Raw genomic sequence first — 16,991 nt, 5'->3', positions numbered from 1 at the left:
GGTGTGAGAATTAATGGCTATTTGGAACTCTTTGGATAAATATCATTATTTCACTCATGTACCCTTCTATCACATTTGTGTTTCTTTTCCCATCCAATTCTTTATTGCTTTAAATTCATCTATTTCATTTTAGTCACTGCTAGATTGATAAGAACACTAATCCACTAAACAATAGAATTGATGGTTTTGCACACCTCACTTCCATATTTGTCCAAATGATCAGGCCATTGACTCATCCCCAGAGTTTTTGGCCTCTTGATCAGCTGTTTCTGTCTACTTTTTAAGTTGAAACCATCTATTTTTGCTTTTGTCTTCTTTACTGTGCTGTTTCCTTCATTTTGCTGGACCACTAGATTCCTTTCAGAATCTGTTCTTTCAACTCTAACCTTCTACACAATGACCTAATTCTAATCTCCCTAGTCATGCCAGTAACATGCTGCTTTCTGTGCTTTTTATTTAGTGAAGGTTTTCTGAATTCCAGAGATCCAGAAAGCAATGAGAATTAGAACAATACATCTGAACTAGAATGTATTTTAAAATTACTTTTCTTGGATGGGATTTCCTTAGAAGGCACTGGGTACTCAGACCCAATGGCTAAGTGTAGGTGGCTGCACTGAATGGAAGGGTTCATAGGTGAAGAAATCATTGACATACACGACATTGGAACTGTTTGTCTAGCACTACTTCGAATACCTTAAGGTGCACTCTTTAACCTCATTCATTGATACTGTCATTGGCACAGTCATCTCTCCCCATATCCCTAGCCAGAGGATAAGAAGAATCCTGGAAATCTGTTGGAGAAGAGTCTAGCATGCAAATTTTTGAGGTAGGGAAGGAGTTTGTAGGTGAGCGGCTAGATTGAGGCAGCAAGAAGGAAGGAGGGAGAGAGACAAAGAAAGGGGAAACAAGAAAGCATAGGTGTGGGAAGGAAAAATAAAACAGTCAGAGGAAAACACATAAAAGAGATGAAGGAAAATGCAGGCATCAGAAAAAGTATGTCAGGGAATGAGCCAGAGAGAGAGGTTCATTTCCAGGACTGGTGCAGAGAAAAGTCCCATCTTTAGAAATGAGGGGTTGAACTCAGTCTTTGAAGCTCCTTTCAGTTCTGAATCTATGCTTCTATGCAAGACACTAGTGGGAAAGAAGGAAGGAAAAGTGCCTGAGGGTGGGTTACTAGTGTGAGTCACCATGGGGAGAGGCTCTGGGAAAATGGTGGAACAGCAAGTGAGAGCTGGACATCAGGCTAAATCTGCTGCTAATTAGACTTTGGCCCTAGCTTGGAAGGTTGATGAGTCTTAAGCTGAATCCATGAAATTCCAAGTCTGTTATTCATTAGGAAAAAATTAAAAATAAAATAAATTCTATGTTTCTTCATTTAACATTTGCAAATAATTCCAAGAATAGCATAGTAGAGTGGTGAGAGGTTTTGGAGTCAAAAGACCTGGATTGGAGCCCTAGTTCTGAAATGTACTAGCTGTGTGACCCTAAGCAAGATGTTTAATCTTTTTGCCCTTGTTTTCTTATCTGTAAAATGGAAACAGTTATACTTCTACTTTCTCAGAAATGCTGTGAGCAGAATGGCTTATAAACCTTAAAAATATTATGTATATGTGGGATATTACTGTTCTCAAACTGGCTTCAAAGGTGAGGAGAAATTTGACTAAAAAGGAGAGGGAAAAAAAATACTAACTGTAAGAAAACATCAAGATAGTCCTGGTGTGTTTGTGTGGGGAGGGGTGGAATTGTATCTGGCTCTTGCCAGGTTTTCCACGATAGGGTCCTCCTTAGCTATTGGCTATATAGCTGCACAGCTGGGATGGATTATGTGCTTTTTACTATCATTTGTGGTTTCATGCCTTTTGACTTTCCATTAGATGAAAAAGACCATGTAAGGCGAGTACCTAATATTTCTTTCTTCTGTTTTATCTACACCCACTTCCTTTCAAAAATAAGACTTAACCACGGTATAACAAGGATAGGGCCATCAGTGCTGAAATCTAGAGGAGGCACTGATGGTAATTTCAATTCTGCAAAAGCAGAGAAATAATTGAGCTTAGTACCTAGTTATCAAGGATAATTTGTCCAAACAGGAAGCTGCTCTGTGGCTGCACCCCAGATGAACTCTTCTCTTGTCCCGATTCTGACCTATCTCCCATCCCTAGCAGTATCCGTGCAGTACCTGGGGGTCTCTTCCCCACCTCCCAAATCCAATTAAGGGTGTTTTTTGCCCTTTGCTTTTGGTACAAAATTGATAATGATAGCTCTATTATTAATCATGCTAATCCTTGACATTTATACAATGTCTTCAAGTTTGCCAAGTAGTTTACTTAGTTCAGTACTCTGTCACTGGTTGTTGCTCAGTGATGCTGGCTGATTTTAAAGCTGATAAAGTTGAACACAAAGTCTTTCATTTTTTATTGTTCACAGAGACTGCATGCTATTTGAATGTAGCATTTAGGGTTATCCCATGAAGGTCACAATGACCGTTGTAAACTAGGGAGGGATAAGGAGGAAAGGAAAAAAATGTTGAACAAGGCAAAGGCTACATGTCTCTTAAAGTAGTCATTCCTCTGTCTTACAACTTGAGTGCCTTAAGATAACAGGCCTGCTGTTGATTTTAGTTTTAGAGGATGGAATGGCAATTTGAAGCCTCATCCATTCAAATATTGGTGTAAATTAATGATAATCTCCTGAAGGACAGAGAATATCTTATTCGTTTTTGCATTCCTCTCCTCTCTTCTCTCACCATTGTGTACTTAGCTCTGTTTTTTTGTCCATCGTTCTTTGGTTGTCTCAGCCATGTTCAACTCTTTGTAACCTCATTGAGGTTTTCTTGGCAAAGATACTGGAGTGGTTTGTCATTTCTTTCTCCAGCTCATTTTTTACAGATGAGGAAACTGAGGCAAACAGAGTTGAATGACTTTCCCAGGGTCACACAGGTAGTGAGTATCTGAAGCTGGATTTGAACTCAGGTCTACCTAACTCCAGGCCTGGAGCTTTATCTACTGTGCCACCTAGCTTCCCTATAGTAGGGGCTTAATAGCAATTAAACGAAGGAAGGAATGAGTGACGCTGTGCAATATGCTCCCTGCAACTTGATCAGGATTGGGCTTGTGCACACTGACCTTGTATAGTCAGGAAAAATACCTGATAATGGTTTCTCGATGATGACTTTCTATCTCCAACCTGTTGAGGCAGGAACAATAGCCGGTAGAAGTGGCCATGACCTCGGCTCACCATAGCTGTTATTAGGTAGAGTAGCCCTGGCACTTGCTACAAGACCTGATATTTTAGCTGAGTAAAGATTCTGTTTTGCCTTGTGTTGTCCACTCCAGCGCTACTTTTCAGGTTGTGTGTGTGTCTGTGTGCGTGAGGCGATTGGGGTTAAGTGACTTGCCCAGAGTCACACAGCTATTGAGTGTTATGTGTCTGAGGCTGGACTTGAATCCAGGTCCTCCCGAGTCAGGGCCGATGCTCTATCCTCTGCACCACCTAGCTGCCCCTACTTTTCAGGTTTTTGCTTCTATTCTTCTGTTCAGTCCTGTCCTTTAGGCTTCTCTATTATTTGGGTTTCTTTTTCATAATTCAAGTCTAACCTCAAAATTGAACATCATAAAGACAAAGGTTTACATAACCCGTGTGCCAACACCTGAAGCCCTGGGCTAGGTCTGATCTTAGGGGGGATACTTGCTAAATATTGCTCTCTCTTTGGCTCATTATGCCCCCATTCAGAGTTTACTCTGGGAAAATCATTGAATATAGTTTGTGTTTAGATTTTCATGTATGTGAGTAAGAAGGACCCCCAGCTTGAGCACTCAGGGTAACTTCAGTGTAAATATCATGGACAGGACAGCCTTATTTCACCCCACGAAACACGTAAAGGGCTCGTAAGAGTTCCCCATCAAATGTAGAAAACAACAACAAAAGGCACTCACAATAGTTTGTGAACAAACAGCACACCCTCCTCCCTCTCCATTGAGTCCACTTTTCTACCAAGATCTTAAAGTCTTCCTGACTCAGCATGCTGTTATTTAGACTTCCTTTAGAAGAGAACTGAACTTCAGGCTGCTAGACCAACAATACCCTGTATTCTGGAGAATTTCTGTTAGACCACAGAGATCTATACAAATGATCAGCTTTATGGTACTACTCTGAGGTCTTAGACTGTCCCAGAAGAGATTGGGACTTGGGATTGCTAGACAAAGAACACTCCCAGTGGACCCCTATCATCTGAATAATTCATGTAATAACAGAATGCCTAGACCAGCTCTCATTGCCACTTCTCCCAGCACTGGGCCATGTGTACAATCCTCTTTTCTTTCTAAGAGTTTTTCTCAGGAAACTCCTCTTATCTCTATTAAAGGTTGCATCCCTAAACTCACAAAGTTGGGTTACCTGTGAGGCAACTGTTAAGGTTAGTGCTGCCCAGGAAATCCCCTATCTTTTAATTCAGATAATAGGATTTGTGGATGACATTACCCAGGAACTTCCCTCCTGGGCCACATGTGCCCATGCTACAAGGTGTCCATTAATTACTTTTTGTGGTATGTGTGTATGTGTGTGTGTGTGTGTGTGTGTGTATGTGTGTGTGTGCTGGTGCTGGTGCTCTTCGTATTAAAGGCTCTTGGGGGGAGCTCTTCCCATCTGTTATGATTTCAAGATATTTCCAGAAGAATGGTGGAAAGCAAAAGAATTAAGGTAGAATAGGACTGTTAATTCCCTGTATAGTCCAGCAAGGACCATAGTCCTTGTAGAGTCCTACAAGACACCATTCTCCTCAGTCTGGGCCAAACAAATACATTGTGAGGACAGCGCCAGTCGTAGAATCTTAATAAGGGAATGTCTTTTGTGCTCTCAACAAGATACCTATGGGCATATCCACATTCTCCATTGGGAGATACTTTCAAAAATCCCAGTCACTTCACTATCTGATCATTGAACTAATCAAGGAACTTTCCCCTTTTCATCCCCTACCTGTGGGGAAGACCTGGAAAGGAGCTAGAGAAAAGGTACTTTAAATGATGTTGGCATTTGGAATCCTGTGTAATTTCAAAATTATTTTAAAATCTTCTTAATGGCTGAGTTTCCTATTTCTCTACCTAAATGATGTTCATTTCCCTTTTCCCCCATTTGGCAAAAATTTATCAGCTACTTATTATGTATACTGCCCTATGCTAGGCACTGAGGGAGATACAGGAATAATCTGCTCTCAAAAAGATCAGAAGCTGGTAGGTGGAGATACAGTATACACAGATAAATAAATAGATGAGAATATAAATTTATAAGAGATGTGCAAATGTTTACTGATTGAATGAATTTTACTCACTCTTCTATTTCTCTCCCTCCTTTGGTCTCTGTTAATATTCCCAGGAGTCTTCCTATCTTTCAGGCAATCAGCTTGGATATTAAATTTCACTTCTTTTACATTGGAACCAGAACTAAATCATGCTGGCACAGTACATTTAAAATGCTTGCTTTTCTGTTTCAACAATTCAGGCCTTTAAGGACCTTGGCAAAATTTGAAGATAGATAAAATTTGTCTTTGGCAAAACCTTCTACATCCCTTTCAAATCATAGGCATTTTTCTCCACTACCCTGTAAGGTATGCTCTCCCCTGAAATGTTCCCTCCTCTCTTTCCTATATCAGACTCCTATTTTTCTTCTGGTATTAGTGAGGTGTTAGGAAGAAAGAAAGTTGTTAAAATGAATTCATATTCTGGCATAAATGACTAATAGCCTCCTTAACTTTAAATATTTGAATTTCAAAAGAGGAATAAAAAAACCTAAATGTATTCCTAATTTATGGAATATCAGGCAGTATGCAAATATATTTTTGGGTGAAAGGCCTTACTGAGGATGCCTTCCAATACCACCTTGTAGGTAATTACTTGGCCTATGAGTAAGGTTAATCTTGTCCCCCTTTGCTAAATAACTATCTTTGATCCCTAAGACTGCATCTGGGTTATCATCTCTGTATAACTCTTTAAGACGATTATTCGTGGGCAAAATGCTGACATACACTGATCTTTCCTTACATTAGTTATCATTTACTGAAGTTCAACCCACTTCTTATCCCCCTTGTTGATATGTTCATTATTTGAATAAGGATAATACTGCAGGCTCAATTCCCATGGAACTATTTGGCTACATTCTGAATCCCTTTACTATTATCATACCTTCCCTCAAATGGGTTCCGTAGGTCAAATGGGTCACCAAGTGGGAAAGTGTTGATGGTTCAGTATAGCCATCACAACTACTGGAAAAAGGACTCTGGATTCCTCAACTATTGGGTAGGTAGCATCTTCTTTGTATGTGAATGCCAGAGACCATTGTTTGCTATTTAACATGCATGTTAAATTCGCTAAGGTAATAGCCCTATATCTAACTCTAATGTTCTATAAATTACTTAACTTAATTGTATTTCAGTATATGTTTAATTAAAGCAGGTTATTAGAACTCCAAAATCCTCAGTATTTTGGCATTTTTGAAACAAATTTACTCTGAATAACTTTTTTTCTTCCATTTTCCCACATATTATGTTGAAGTAAGTAGATAGACATAGATTTGTATTTATGCACATATATACTCTACTATGAATTAGGAAATATCCAGCTCAACTCCTGGAACTCATCCATGTAATTCTTTTATGTGTATTCTTTGTAATTTGTAGTGTATGAATTTTATAGTCAACACAGGAATGGCTCTTGCCTGTGGCACATTTAACACTTGTAAATTCCCATGGCAGCCAGCTAAGACTCCTGCAGCTGAATGGATTGAGAAATCGTCTCCTGGTGAATTATAATCTTTAGAGATCTTATTCTATTTTGAGTTTTACAGTCTCCTCCCTCTCCCTCTCCCCTTCTCAGTTTTTCTGCAGTATAAAACATAGTCCTGTATTTGCACTTTCATGTTTGATCTTTTCTTTATTATTATTTCAAATTTGGGGTTTTAGCATAAACACTCAATTCAAACCAGAAATAGCACAAAACAAACACATTCCACTTGATCTAAGTCACATTTTCCTACCTTGTCTTTTCTTTCCCCCTTTGCTTTTTCCCTCCTGTTTAATTTTTCTAATAAAGTCATAGATATTTATAAATTATTAGGAAATACAGTACCCATATCCCCAAATAGTTATTTTGCTGATCCTTGAATCTCCACCCCCCCCATCCCCTACTGAAATATTAACAAAACCCAACCTGCTTAAAGGACCTGCATGCCATTTAGGTGAAAAATATCTGGAACATGTGCAGGATTAATTTAATCCAAATTCCAAAAAAAGAAAATGAGAAATCCCTTTGAAAATACACAGTATTTGAGAAAGACCTTATCCCTCTCACCCTCCCTACTAGAGGATGTGGCTTTGAATCCCATCTCTGTGTCTTAGTATTTATTCCACTATGGATGAGCCATTTACCCTCTCTGGGCCATAATTGCCTCATCTGTAAAGTGAAGGGGGAAGCTAGATGGTCTCCAAGATTCTTTCCAACTCTAATTTCTAGGATCACTCTGGATTTTTTGACTTCTCATTTAGTACATCATAAAATGTATTTAAAAATCTGTACTGGATTGTTCTTTCCCAATCCTGTTATGAATGTCTCTCTCTGAATTAATCTCTAAGTAATGGGTCTCTGAATAATGTGTGAATTTCCATAATATATGGGCTGTGAAGCCAAGGCACAAAAACAATATGAGCTAAAAAGGAAAATCAGTTTCAACTATGAATTTTTCTCATGATTTTATGTGCTACTCAGGACATTAATTCACATGGGATTTGGGGCATTAATTATGTATGAACATAAAAACCAAATTAGCTATGCATGAATATATGCATTAAGTAAAAATCATGACCTATGTATTTATTTTAGCCATAGTTATGCTTATAAATTCTCTAGTTTGCTGGATTTTCAACCTGTTAGTTGTACTGGTCAATTAAATCACTTATAAGGGTCATGTTATATGCTGGTATATTCCTATGCACATTTTATTCTGTTAGCCTGAATGAAAAATGAATGTCAATTTTGAGCCATGGGTGTTCTATAATCTCAGCTCTAGATTGCCTTTTGGTGGGGAAAGGCAACACAGGTATAGTGAAAAGTACACTGATCTTAGAGTCAAGTGTTCTGGTTTCAAATAATGGCTCTGATACTTGCCACCTGTGTGACCATGGACATCTTATGTCACCTCTCTGAGCCTCAATTTTCTCATCTATCAAATGGGGATTATAATACTTTCCCTGCCTACCTGATAGAAGTGTTGGAAATAAAGGATTTGCAAACCCTTAAGGCACTTTTGAAATGTGTTGTTAGAGAGGACCTTCAGCCAACTTTTAAATCTTGCTTTTCCAACCCAGGGTGTTAAGGATATTTTTAGGATTTGCACATAAGTAATCCACTTGATTCTTTGCCTTCAAAATTCTCATGACTTTTGGGCTGTAGTGGAAAGAGGGCTGGATTTGGAGGTAGGAGACTTGGGTTTGAATCCTAGTCTTAGAACTTAAAATGTTGTGTGAATGTGGGAAAGTCATTAACCTCTCTGGTTCTCAGCTTTCTCATCTATAAAATGGAGATAATAATAATTGTATGGTCAACCTCATATGGCTGTTGTTAATATGCAATTTGTAAATCATGAAATTCTGTAGAATCATAAGTTATTATTACCCAAGTGATATCCAAGTATCCTAGACCACAATGAACCCAAGAAGTGCATTTAGGACATATGTAGGCAAAGTACTTTGGTGTCTGTGTATTCAACTCAACTATTCTTATAAGGGTCATAGTTTATGTAAGTGTACAGAGAAAAATGCTTATCCTGTGAGATGCACACATAAGTTAATAATGCAAATGATTTGTGATGTCATCAGTATTGGGAAATTCCATTGTGGAAACTCCTTCCACTAACAGAGATCTCAACTTGGAATACAAGTCCTAGAGAGTTTTCTGAGACACAAAGGTTAAGTGACTTGCCCAGGGCTGCATAGTCAAAAGTGTGGTTTGAATTCAAATCATGCTGATTCTAAGCCCAGTGCTCTACTGTATGCCCTGGCCATGCATTATCATATACGTGGCCTTTAAAACTCAGAAGATTTTTAGTCTAACTCCTATTCCCATAGTCAAGTTAGGTCCCTGAGCAAGTTACATCTCCCCCCTGGGATTCTAGGAGTAGCTCAAGGGATGAGTGTTGTGTTTCTTTAATATCAATGGCCTGTGCTTCCATTTCAGGGTGTTCTCCCCAATATCAATAATCAGGGATCAGGGCCCCAGTTTCTCCTACCCATTTAACACCAATGAGTTTTACGAAAGGATATTTACTGAGAAGATATGCCAAGAACAAAAGAACAAACATTTCCTCCCAACATCTAGGGGAACACCCCCATGCCACCCCAGAGAGTGGATTCAAACTTAATAGCAGTTACTATAAAACTTTTGCCCTACTACGCATAACCAATGGGCAAATCTCTCTCTCTCGCATGACTCAGCATCTTGGCCTTCGGGTCCCTTCCTTGCTGTTCTGGGTCCTAGTAGATCCTTGGTAGACTATTTGTAGATCACAAAGTCTGCCTTGAACTATGGTTTCCAGACCTTGGACAGCTCTGTCTCTCTCTATCTCTCTCTTTCCCTCCCTCTAGCTCCCCTCTTTTTAACCTTTCAAGTTCACAGACTATTCAGATACTCTGTCATCTAAAAGTAGAAGAGAATAGAGATATAGCAGAGATAACATTTGTATATTTACACACATGTATAAATATATGGATATAGAGTGAAGATGTAACAGAAATAGAGTCAGAAGCAACAGAAGGGCCATGTGTTTCCAGGCCATATGGTGGGGAGACAGGCAGCTGGCATCAGGTCATTGTTGCTACTATAACTATACCTCTCAACAAGATCAGGGCCATGCATTCTTAGTTTAATGGTGACTTCAGGTGAAAGAAAACTTGAGATCCCTCTTGTATCTGGAGGAGACCCCTAGCACCTCATCCTCCCTGCTCTGCTCACCACCAGAGAAGGAAAGGGACAGGGAGTCTTTTGTGTCCACTTCCAATTCTAGTTTAGCAGCCAATCAAAAATCAATTTCTTCACTATGTAGTTAGCAGACAGGAAATGGAATACTTGACAAAGTTCCGAAGTCCACATAAGGGTAGCCTCAAGCTAAGGGGGCAGCTAGGTTGCATATTAGATAGAGTGCTTGGCCTGGAGTTAGGAAAACCTAAGTTCAAATCCAGCCTCAGACACTTACTAGCTGTGTGATCCTGGACAAGTCACTTCATCCTGTTTGCCTGGGTTTCCTTATCTGTAAAATGAGTTGAAGAAGGAAATGGCAAACCACTCCAGTATCTTTGCCAAGAAAACCTGGGTCATGAAGAGTTGGGCATGACTGAATGACAACAAGAAGCTGAGTATACTGTTCATGCTTTTAAAGGCAGGGCTCTTGTTAGCCAGTCCCTTTTACATTATAGATATGGTAACCACTTCTCAATCTATATGCTAAGCCCACTTTTCATGACCACAGGGGAGGAAACAGATTTTTCAGAAGAAGGAAAACACAATATTGGTACATTTTATTCTCTGATATTGAACTATATTATCCACAACACTCTAGTTTTCCCTCAAATAAAAGCTACTGAAGGGCTTTGACTAAAAAACATATTTACTTGTGGTTCTTTTATTGCAATAGAAAAAGCAGTGAGTGAATCTGGAGTTGGCACTGGATTCAAATTCCAGATCTGCTCCTTACTATCTGTGTAATGTTGGGAATGTCCAAAGCCTCTCCAAATCTAGCAGGAGTTTAATAAATGCTGGTTGACTGACTCATTATTTCTAAAAAGATAGCAACAATTGGTTACCATTGTAAAAGTTATTTCAGAATCATCTGTCTTCATGCAAACAGTTTAGAGGAGAGGTCAAATTAGAAGAAAGGATGGAAATGAGAAGATAATGATGACGTTGATAGAGGAGATTATAGCAGCTTCAACCTGACCAGATTAAGCAAGCTGTCAACTCCAAAAAGTGAGAAATAGACCAAAGTAAAAATACTAACTCAAAATATTACCAGTTCTTGGAGATATTTAACTGTTGTAAAACAGCCACTAAAATGAGAGATAGGAAAAGCTCAGAAACCATTTTATTTTTTAAAATTATTAATTTATTTATTTTTAATTTTCAACATTTACTTCCACAAGATTTTGAGTTCCAACTTTTCTCCCCATCTCGTCCCTCCCCCACCCCAAGATGGCATGCATTCTGAATACCCCTTCCTCTAATTTGCCCTCCCTTCTATCTCCCCACACCCTTCTCTTATCCCCTTCCCCTTCAATTTTCCTGTAGGGCAAGATAGACAGAAATCATTTTAGCCAAAAAACATTTAACCTTGCCAAATAGAGAGGACATTCATGTATAATGGCAACTTAGTGTACAATGACATTTAAGAAATATTACATAGGAGGATAATATAAGATTAAGAGTGGTAATATCTTACATAACAACACAAAGTATTTGAGGATAAAATTAGTTGGGAGTGAGGTCCAACTAAGCCAGTTCATTCTGAAAACATTGGTAGAGGAAACTGAAAGAAGAAAAAGAAATTGATGTAAAATGAAAGAGATTCCTAAGCATTTCTGTAGTAATGTATTCTTACCAGCAATGATAGTAGATCTGCTACATGGTGGCTCTAGTGATTAATGTGCTATGTGAGAAGGTGACAATGACACTTAAGATGGCCAGGAAGAGGGAATGATCTACACAAATTTGTAAAGAAAAGCTTTGCCAGAGGCTCCCAGTACTCAACTATTCAAACAGATCTGTGATCTCATCAAATCAGTCGCTCTCTTTAATGAAACAGCAACCTCTCAATGCCTGCCCATCCTGTGTGACTCTTATTAATGACCTTCCTCCCCAAATTTCACCAGAGGGGATCCACCCAACATGCTGGAGGTTTCCTTGATTTCTGCTGACATCCATCTATTTGTCTGCCTGTTATCCCTTGATAACAAATTATCAGTATTATCTTTTATTCCCATCATACAGTTTCTTGGTGATGTCCTCTCTCTGTCTCTCTGTCTATGACTCTGTCTCTCTTTCTCTGTCTCTGTCTCTTCCCATCTCTCTTTCTCTGTCTCTGTCTCTTCCCATCTCTCTTTCTCTGTCTCTTTCCATCTCTCTTTCTCTGTGTCTCTCTGTCTCTGTCTCTCTCTGTCTCTCTTGTTTCTTATTATCTTTTGTAGCCTACTCATGTTTCTCTTTGTTATAAGGAAGGGTTTTTTGAGATTGGGGGAGGGAAGGTATTTGGAAATGATAGTGGTACACATTTTAAAAAATCGATACAACATTCCTGTTTTTTAAAGAAAGATATGGACAAGAATTACATAGGATGAAAAGGCATAGAAGGGATGGGATTTTTGCTGGTGGATAGAGTACCCACACCAGTTAGATTGAGGATTCATCAAGGTATTAAAATAAGAAACTGAGGCTAAAACAAAAATATAGGTCATGATTTTTTACTTAATGTATCTAGTCATACATAACAAATTCTGTTTTTATTTTCATACATAATTCATACACAGAGATATTATATACTTCTGACTTGAATACTTCAAATAATCTGTGAATTTGTTGGTGTGGAGAGTCTTTTTACTTATGATCTCAATGCTTTTGCGACTTGTTAGATGAGGTTCATGAGCTAACATAGTCAGAAAAAGTCATACCCAGCAGTCAACCTAGATCTACAGGAGGAAGGGACAATAGAGGCCATCTAGATCAATTACCTCTGTGACTTGCCCAATGTTGCAGAAGAAACAAACATGAGAAGTAGGATTTGAACCCAGGATCTCTGATCCCAGAGATAGTATTCTTTCCACTGAACAATGAGCTTGTTGTTGTTGTTGATGATGATGTTAATGATGCTCACATTTTTATTGATGCCAGTTCTTTAATTTATAGGTTAAAGGTTGGGATGTTATGCATTTTCAAAGGCAACCATCTTTGCAGATTTGTATAGGGACAAGAGAATCCAGCTCTATTCTTGCTTCCTTCCAATAGAAGTGACCAATATAGCTTCAGTTTATGCTCTGCTGCATTCTGTAGACTTGTAATAAATCAGGACAGTTATTACTGAAAAGATCATTATTACTACACATGTCATATTAATCATTTGTTTTGTCTGTCTTTGCAGGAGAGCCATGGATTACTACGGAAAGTATGCAGCTGTAATTCTGGCCACCTTGTCTGTATTTCTGCATATGCTCCACTCCTTCCCAGATGGGGAGTTTATCATGCAGGGTGGGTGAGCTAACTTCAGTATTCAGCAATGGGGACAACACACTGCTAGACATACATCAATAACCTCATTAATTACATTTCCACCACCTTGCTTAATGTGGTCATCAATCTTTGCTCCCAGATAAATATCTAGGCACTTTGGGGTTGTGAACATAAAATGAAAATAGCTTCAGAAAATGTAAGGCACTAGAGATATTTTACATCTCCATTTATATGCCAGCAAGGACATTTTCATCTCAGATGGAGAAATCCACTATTATTCTTCATTTATTTCACAGTCTTACAAATAGAAAATTCTCCATGTTCAGTTGTCTTATTATCTTTTTTCGTCTCCCAAAAGAGTTAGGGAAATTGTAAAATTCTATCTTGAAAGGAATTTGAACATCAGTTATAGAGTGAGAAAAACTATTTTTGTTTCTATCCAACGTTTTTATGCAATAAATTTGCTTTGCTGTATTGTTTGAACAATCACATCTTACAGCTGGTTTACTTCCATCTGCTGTGAAATTGTAAACCATGATTGGACTCAATTTTTCTTCTAGATAAGTGGTAACAGTCTTATATCAGGTCTTCAATAGAGCTACTTTGTTTTTTTATTTGTTTGGACCTGAGATTTCATCCATGGGCAAACATCCCAGTGCATGCAAATTCCCTGCAACCATACAGATGGTTTTAATGAGTTTCTTTGTAACATTGGGGGTTAATTACTTGCCCTTGGTCACACAGCCACTGTGTGTCAGAGGACCGGAACCTAGGTCTTCTTGAGTCCATGCTCAACCTTCTACATTCTATCCTATGCTGCCTCTGATGCTGGACCTAATATCAAGCTCTTTCTCCAACCAAGCTTTCTTAACAACATATCCATCTTTCTTTTGATGCCTCCCCCTTTAGGAGAATAGAATATCAGACTCCAAAGAAAGAAAATTTTAGTTCTGGGTGAAGTTCTGTTTTTCATACCACCATGGTATTTTCAGCCCTCATATTTTGCTCTCCCTATGGGCATCCTATTATCATCAGATTGGGGAATCCATGTTTGTAGAGAAAGAAGCTGTCACAATTGAGACTTCAGCATGCACATCTGTTGGAATTGTTTTTCCCATGTGTGTCATTCTAATCAGTGTTAATAGGATGTTATGTACAAGCGTGAAGATGAGGCTATATCCTAAGGTGGACTGATTATTGTTCTCTCAATGGGAAAAAAAGAAGCTGTTAAAATCAGATGCATCAGAAAAAAAATTAGTAGCTTTTTTCTTCATTATATTCTGAAATGTTCCTATGTCATTGTGACAGGTTGTCCAGAATGCAAGCTGAAGGAAAACAAATACTTCTCCAAGCTAGGAGCTCCCATTTACCAATGCATGGGATGCTGTTTCTCAAGAGCATATCCTACTCCAGCAAGATCAAAGAAGACCATGTTGGTCCCAAAAAACATCACATCAGAGGCCACATGCTGTGTGGCCAAAGCATTTACAAAGGTGAGTCCCAAGTTCACAAAGATGAGCCCTTTTAAGTCAGCAGGATCCTATGGCATTTAAATGGAAACCAAATCCCAAACACTGTCCATACAATCAATCTCTGAATTTCTAGCTTGCTGGATGCCATGGTAGTGGCAGGTGTGTGTGTGTGTGTGTGTGTGTGTGTGTGTGTGTGTGTGTGTGTAAATGACACATCCTTGGCCACTTCTCCTGGGTGGGCCCCTAATAGACATGTAATTCCTATCGACTAGGAGACTATTGCATTTAGAGTAGAGAAAAGGAGACTAAGGACAGGTCTCACCCAGGAGTGCCTAAGGTGGCAGTAGCAATCAGCTGTGTAAGGCTGGATTGTGCAGCACTAGGCTTCCTGGGAAATGTTCAACATCAGAAAGAGATTGCTGAGGACAGAAAGTGTGTCCAGCAAATGTCCATAAAAATTGCTTTGTCTCCCATCACCCATCTATAATCACCTTTGTTTTTGTAGTTTGCTGTTATACAGAAATCTCCTTCCTGTGGGATTTTGTACATCAGGCATTACTAATAAGACCTATGCAACAGGGACCCTTTCCTTAGGGGGAAAGGAAGGGAATGAGCCTTTATTTATATAGTGTTTACTATGTGCCAAACACTGTGCTAAACACTGCTATAAATATTATCTCATTTGATCTTCACAACAACCCTGTGAGGTAGGTGCTAATTTTATCTCCATTTTACATTTGTAGAAACTACGGCAAAGAGACACTAAATGACACAGTATCACACAGCTAGAAAGTGTCTGAGGTCAGATTTGAACTTATGTTTTTCTGACTTCGGGCCCAGTGCTCTATTCACTGTGTTATTAGCTGCCTCTTAGGCTTAAAATGCTAGATTTACAGAACCACCTTTTTCATAGGGTCTAGATTGCAAAAGGCAGAAATTTAAGCACCTGTCTTAAGATGGGAGCAGTCATCAGAAAGAAATTTGGGCTGTCTACTATAAAGTGTTTACTTGTGGAATAGATTTCCTTTTGATTACTCCACTTACACCTCTTCATCTATATAGGTGGTTCAGGGACATGCCTAGAAGAATGGACCCTATCTGGTTTGTTGGAATCACTGTACTTATTTCCATATCCATCCCTTAGGGAGCCTATAGGCACTCTCTCTCTTTCATTCTCTCTCTCCCATATACATACACGTGTATATACATATATACACATAAACACATACATATGTATATACATATGCATGTACATGTACAATATACATGTATATACATATACATAAATATATACAGAGAGAGAGACAGAGAGAGAGAGGCAGGCAGTGGAGTAACTTCTTTATGTTCATACAATTCCTTAATACATGCTCAAAACCCCAATCCATATGTAGCAAAAATATCAGGAGAAAGATAGGAAGATATTTTGTGTGTGTGATTAGCAAACACCTGTTTAGTTCCTAGCTTCAAAGTTTTAAACCAATACACAACTCACTCTTTCTTTAGTAGAAACAACTTGACTCAGCAATGTTTATCACCTTGTATTTTTTTTCCTTCTTTTAAGGCCACGGTGATGGGCAATGCAAAAGTGGAGAACCATACAGAATGCCACTGCAGTACCTGTTATTATCACAAATCTTAGCTATTTTGCCAAGAGCTTTGTGGATGATTCTTGATCTCACTCAATGAAAAATCAAGTTGTTCAGCTTTTATAGTCCTGTTATGTGAAAAGCCTGGTTTTCTTTCTGGACTAGTTTAATGTACTGCAATATATGTGCCAGTTGTATTGCCTCTGTCCTTTTCCTCATAGATGAACAACATTTTAACACCTTTCATTTGAAGTGAAAAACAGAATTTAACATCATAACCAAAAGATGGTTCCATTGAAAATAAAGTGTGTATTAAATCATCATGAAATGATTGATTCATTCGTCTTTCTCAAAGATTTAAAAGCAATGGCTTTGCATAAGGTTGACTGACAATAGTCAACCAACCAAAACAAAACCAAAAAAAAACCCCTATATACCATTATATTTCTTTGAGAGGCAGCATAGTCCCTGATAGCCAGCTTCAGCACCAGGTAGATCTGGGTTCAAATCCTCTAGGTAATTCTCTAGGATGATAAGTTGCAGTGCAACCTGCATTGGTTGTTCCAATTCCTTAATTGGGAATTCCCTAAATCAATGAAATAAACCACAGTTCTAATCCCTATCCTGTTTGGTTATTTGATAATATATTTTCACTTGAAGCCTGATAGGGTAGTTAC

The 16,991-nt window shown here is 38.6% G+C and overlaps 1 protein-coding gene across 1 annotated transcript in view; it reads left to right on the top strand.

The window, feature by feature from the left end:
• The window catches only part of CGA (glycoprotein hormones, alpha polypeptide), a 22,143-nt gene extending 5,525 nt beyond the window's left edge, over positions 1-16,618 (top strand). Inside the window, exons 2-4 of the mRNA XM_027856414.1 lie at positions 13,168-13,274; positions 14,565-14,749; positions 16,290-16,618. Coding sequence (XP_027712215.1) covers positions 13,175-13,274; positions 14,565-14,749; positions 16,290-16,367 — 363 coding nt within the window. The 5' untranslated portion in view covers positions 13,168-13,174 and the 3' untranslated portion in view covers positions 16,368-16,618. The remainder of the gene's footprint in view (positions 1-13,167; positions 13,275-14,564; positions 14,750-16,289) is intronic.
• Positions 16,619-16,991: the final 373 nt, after the last annotated feature.

Source organism: Vombatus ursinus, unplaced genomic scaffold (genome assembly GCF_900497805.2).
Source record: "Vombatus ursinus unplaced genomic scaffold, bare-nosed wombat genome assembly UNPS02000582.1, whole genome shotgun sequence".
Lineage (NCBI taxonomy): Eukaryota > Metazoa > Chordata > Mammalia > Diprotodontia > Vombatidae > Vombatus > Vombatus ursinus.
This window is presented reverse-complemented; position numbering and strand designations above follow the sequence as displayed.